General features: G+C 40.6%; 1 protein-coding gene across 1 annotated transcript in view; it reads left to right on the forward strand.

Moving 5' to 3' along the window:
* Positions 1 to 3,544, forward strand: part of LOC108848063 (protein MEI2-like 2) — a 4,336-nt gene extending 792 nt beyond the window's left edge. Inside the window, exons 3-12 of the mRNA XM_018621470.2 lie at positions 76 to 180; positions 277 to 719; positions 796 to 954; positions 1,045 to 1,161; positions 1,242 to 1,393; positions 1,479 to 2,420; positions 2,501 to 2,585; positions 2,666 to 2,734; positions 2,829 to 3,014; positions 3,110 to 3,544. Of these exons, the coding sequence (XP_018476972.2) occupies positions 76 to 180; positions 277 to 719; positions 796 to 954; positions 1,045 to 1,161; positions 1,242 to 1,393; positions 1,479 to 2,420; positions 2,501 to 2,585; positions 2,666 to 2,734; positions 2,829 to 3,014; positions 3,110 to 3,235 (2,384 nt within the window). The 3' untranslated portion in view covers positions 3,236 to 3,544. The remainder of the gene's footprint in view (positions 1 to 75; positions 181 to 276; positions 720 to 795; positions 955 to 1,044; positions 1,162 to 1,241; positions 1,394 to 1,478; positions 2,421 to 2,500; positions 2,586 to 2,665; positions 2,735 to 2,828; positions 3,015 to 3,109) is intronic.
* Positions 3,545 to 4,230: the final 686 nt, after the last annotated feature.

The following is a 4,230-nucleotide window of genomic DNA, read 5'->3' on the forward strand; positions in this document are numbered from 1 at the left end:
TCCTACCATTTTTTTTTTGGCCTTTTCTTAGATTTTTTTTGTTTCATATCTAATCTTTGGCTATGTAAATTCTAGACATGCCATCTTTGCTGAGAAGATCATCTGAAGCTTTTAATGGAGGCAGTGGAAGTGATCTGAGCATGTTCTCAACCTCATTGCCTACAGTTTTTCATGAAAAGCGTATGTTCTAGCTTCTTTTAATGATCAGTTTAACTCTTGACTTAAACTTGAAGACTGTTGCTAATGTATTTCTCTTGTTTTGACAAAACTCTGCAGTGAATATGACTGATTCAGATAGCTGGCTCTCACTTGATGATAACTCACCCAATCTGAACAAACTCGTCATAGGAAACTCAGAGAAGGATTCTTTGGAAGACGTTGAACCTCATTCTTTAGAGATCTTGCTTCCTGAAGATGAGAATGAGCTCCTTCCTGGCCTCATTGATGAGCTTAACTTCAGCGGCCTGCCTGATGAACTCGATGATCTCGATGTCTTTTGCACTGGAGGGGGTATGGAACTGGATGCTGAATCCCAAGATAATCATGCTGTTGATGCATCTGGTCGCGGTGCTGCAAATGCATTTGTTCCTCGTAAGCGCCCCAATGCATCTGGCAGAGTTTCGGTAGAGCATCCGAACGGTGAACATCCTTCAAGGACGTTATTTGTGAGGAATATCAACAGCAGCATCGATGATTCAGAGTTAACCGCTCTCTTTGAGGTAATGAACACTCTCTGTTTCAGTAAATTTTCTTTACATTGTCCCTCAGCCTTATCCTTTCTTATTTTGTCACCAGCCGTTTGGGGAGATAAGGAGTTTGTACACTGCATGCAAAAGCAGGGGTTTTGTAATGATATCCTACTATGATATCCGAGCTGCTCATGCGGCAATGCGTGCACTACAGAACACTCTCTTAAGAAAAAGGACACTGGACATTCATTTCTCCATTCCTAAAGTATGAACTGAGACATATATATTTTGTGGATTTAAAGTTTCAGCTTTCTTTAAGCACTTTTGTAATCATCAGTTTACTGCCACATGATAGGAAAATCCATCAGAGAAGGATATGAATCAAGGGACTCTTGTGATTTTTAATGTGGACTCAACAGTATCAAATGATGAGCTCCTTAAGCTGTTTGGTGCCTATGGTGAAATAAGAGAGGTTGTTGACTGGTGCCTTCAAATGTGCCATACGCTATGCAATTGTCTTATGCTATGTTAATTCTCGGCTTCTATTTGCAGATTAGAGAAACTCCAAACAGGCGATTCCACAGGTTCATTGAGTACTATGATGTTAGAGATGCAGAGTCAGCTCTAAAAGCACTGAACAGAAGTGAGATAGGTGGAAAATGTATAAAGTTAGAACTTAGCCGTCCTGGAGGAGCCCGTCGAGTGTGAGTTCCCTTGAACTTTGTATGTTTTATTATAATTGAGTTATCTCGCGTATAGTCACAGTGAACTGAAACTATTTGCATGCAGCTTGGTCCCTTCAACAAGTCAAGATTTGGAGAGACACGAAGTTGCAAGTTTCTTAGCTTCACAGGTTGCCAATTCTCCACCAGGTAACTGGCCGCCCATTGGCAGCCCCTTAAAGGGATCTCCTACTCATGCCTTTCCGAGGCCACACGGTCTAGGAATCATCAGGCCATTTAACCGAGATAACATGCCTGGTTTGGCTTCAGTTCTCCCTGGTCAGACCTCTAGCTTTCATGGATTTTCACCAGTCAGCAACGACCAAGGGCTGTTGAATCATCCAAACCAAACTATTCTGAATAAGGGTTTGATGCACAGCGTTCCCTATGGGCAACCTCACTCGTTGCCTGAGCATATAGGAGGGGGTATTTCTAACTCCATGAGGTTTATAGCTCCACACTCCTCTGGATTCGGGACTTCATCTGATAACCGCTTTCGCTGGGGAAGTCCTCCTCAGCATATGAATTATCCTGTTTACACTGGTGCCTCGTCCTCATCGTCACCACCAACTGAACGGCCTTTTGTTGTTAGGCATGGTTTTCCATTTGCTGAAAGGCAAGGTTCATTGCTTGGGAAGTACCAGCATCATGTGGGCTCTGCTCCTTCAAGCACTCATTTTAATAGCTACACTGGTTCACCAGATACATCCTCTCTGATACCCTTTGGGTTTGGCGATATGGGAGTCAACAAAAGCTATGCCAGTGCTCTTGGAAAAGCGAGCCTTGGTGTTAGTCTTCAGGGAAACCAGAACAAACAGGACTTCACTGGCTTTGGCATGTCAGTTCCTTTCGGCGGGAGTAGAGGACTGGAATCAGTAAAACATGAACCCTTTGCTGAGCAAGGTAGGATCCAACACATAGATGGTGGTCAATATCATATTGACTTGGATAGAATTGCTACTGGAGATGATATCCGGACTACATTAGTCATCAAAAACATCCCAAACAAGTAAGCGTTTTGTTGATCTCAATCTCAATATAAAAGATCATTGGGTAATGTTTTAACTCTCAAATGCTTTGTTTTGTAAGGTATACTTACAAGATGCTGGTGGCTGAAATTGACGAGAAGCACAAGGGAGACTATGACTTTCTGTGCTTACCTATAGACTTTAAGGTACTACTAATACAGTGAACTCATGATGCTCTTGTAGGACCTGTGCACTTACTGACGATTTACATTTCTTCTGGATACAGAATAAGTGCAACATGGGTCACGCTTTTGTCAACATGGTCTCTCCATTGCACATCGTTCCCTTCCAACAGGTTCTTTTACCTTATTCTCTTCACCACTCGTACCTGACATGTTAGTTGAGTTTAGTATTGTGTTTCTGCATGCTTATCAATGCTGTTTCTGCAGACCTTCAATGGTAAGATATGGGAGAAATTCAACAGTGGGAAAGTTGCTTCACTGGCATATGCAGAGATTCAAGGAAAGTCTGCTCTTGCTTCATACATGCAGAATCTAAGTACTATGAAAGAAGAAAAGCAATTGTTTCAAGAAGTCTCCCACCACAATGATGAGAGTCAAGACTCCAAGGATCAGGTAGTCTAATTTAATCTATAAAATCTTGGTTGCCTTCCAAATGCATATGCAGTCTCTTCGAATATAGTATTTGACCTTGTTTATGGACCATACAGGACCAACTTTTCTCAAGCATTTGGAACATAACAGCGCCTGATTCAGAGTGGTCTTACACAATGGATGTTATCGAGAATCCGAGGAAGAACATTGCAGAAGAGTCTTCTCAAATCCCAAGCCAGTAAGCAGGGAACTCTAACTCACCATCAAAGGTAAGTGTACAGATCGGGTGCTGAGATGGAAGAAACATATGTACAGTATCAAGGCTTGTATCTTCCACGCAACAGAGTAGCAGGTTTTTAGGGATTACTTCACACCAAAAAAAAAAAAAAAAAAACATCCCTTTTAGTACATTATTACGTTATTATATAACTTTATTTGGGAAACTTCTATTTGTCAGTAATGTATATATATGTACCATCCTCTTGCGTGTACATCCTTGTGGCCATGTGAAAGACATGATCAGTGTTTAGTTGTTTCGTTACAACAATCTCGTTATAAGTCTCTCTCAGTTAGTTACCGTTACAAAACCGTTTACACGTCTCTATCTCTGTCTTCATATCTTCGCTGGCGTATCAGACTCTTCTTCAACCTTCCCTAGCCAAACCCGCCACCAAAGGCTCGGCATCAGATACCTATCTTCTACGGATTTTCTCTGTAATTCTCGTTGAAGCAACCTCCATGTGGGCAAATTACGAGGTCTCAAAAGGTTTGTCCATAACTATCCTTAATAAAGTAAGAGGGTATCTGTAACTTCCGATGCAAGGCATGGAGAGTAAGTGATCAGATTAAGCTCATCTCTAATAGAAAGAAGTTAATTTGATGGTTAGGTGGGAGGAGACGAGTCTGCCAACGACGTCGTTTTAAGGAAATATACGTATCACCTGAATATCTGGATTGGATGTAAATATGTAATACAAAGATTTGCGAAAAGTAATTAAAAATGGGAAATTTGGAGCCATGTACATAGTAGAAAAAATATTAACTCTATATCCATAAGAAGCTGATGGCTATAATATTCTCTGTATATTATATATTAATGACAAAATTATCCTGCGCGTGTGTTTTATTGCACAAATGATTTTTTTGTTCATAGACAATATTTTTTAGTAGTCTGTTTGTTGTGGTAAGAATTACAAATGGAACAGAACTGTATCACATCATATATAATTTATCTGAA

The sequence above is a fragment of the Raphanus sativus genome, chromosome 3, assembly GCF_000801105.2.
Source record: "Raphanus sativus cultivar WK10039 chromosome 3, ASM80110v3, whole genome shotgun sequence".
NCBI classification, from domain to species: domain Eukaryota; kingdom Viridiplantae; phylum Streptophyta; class Magnoliopsida; order Brassicales; family Brassicaceae; genus Raphanus; species Raphanus sativus.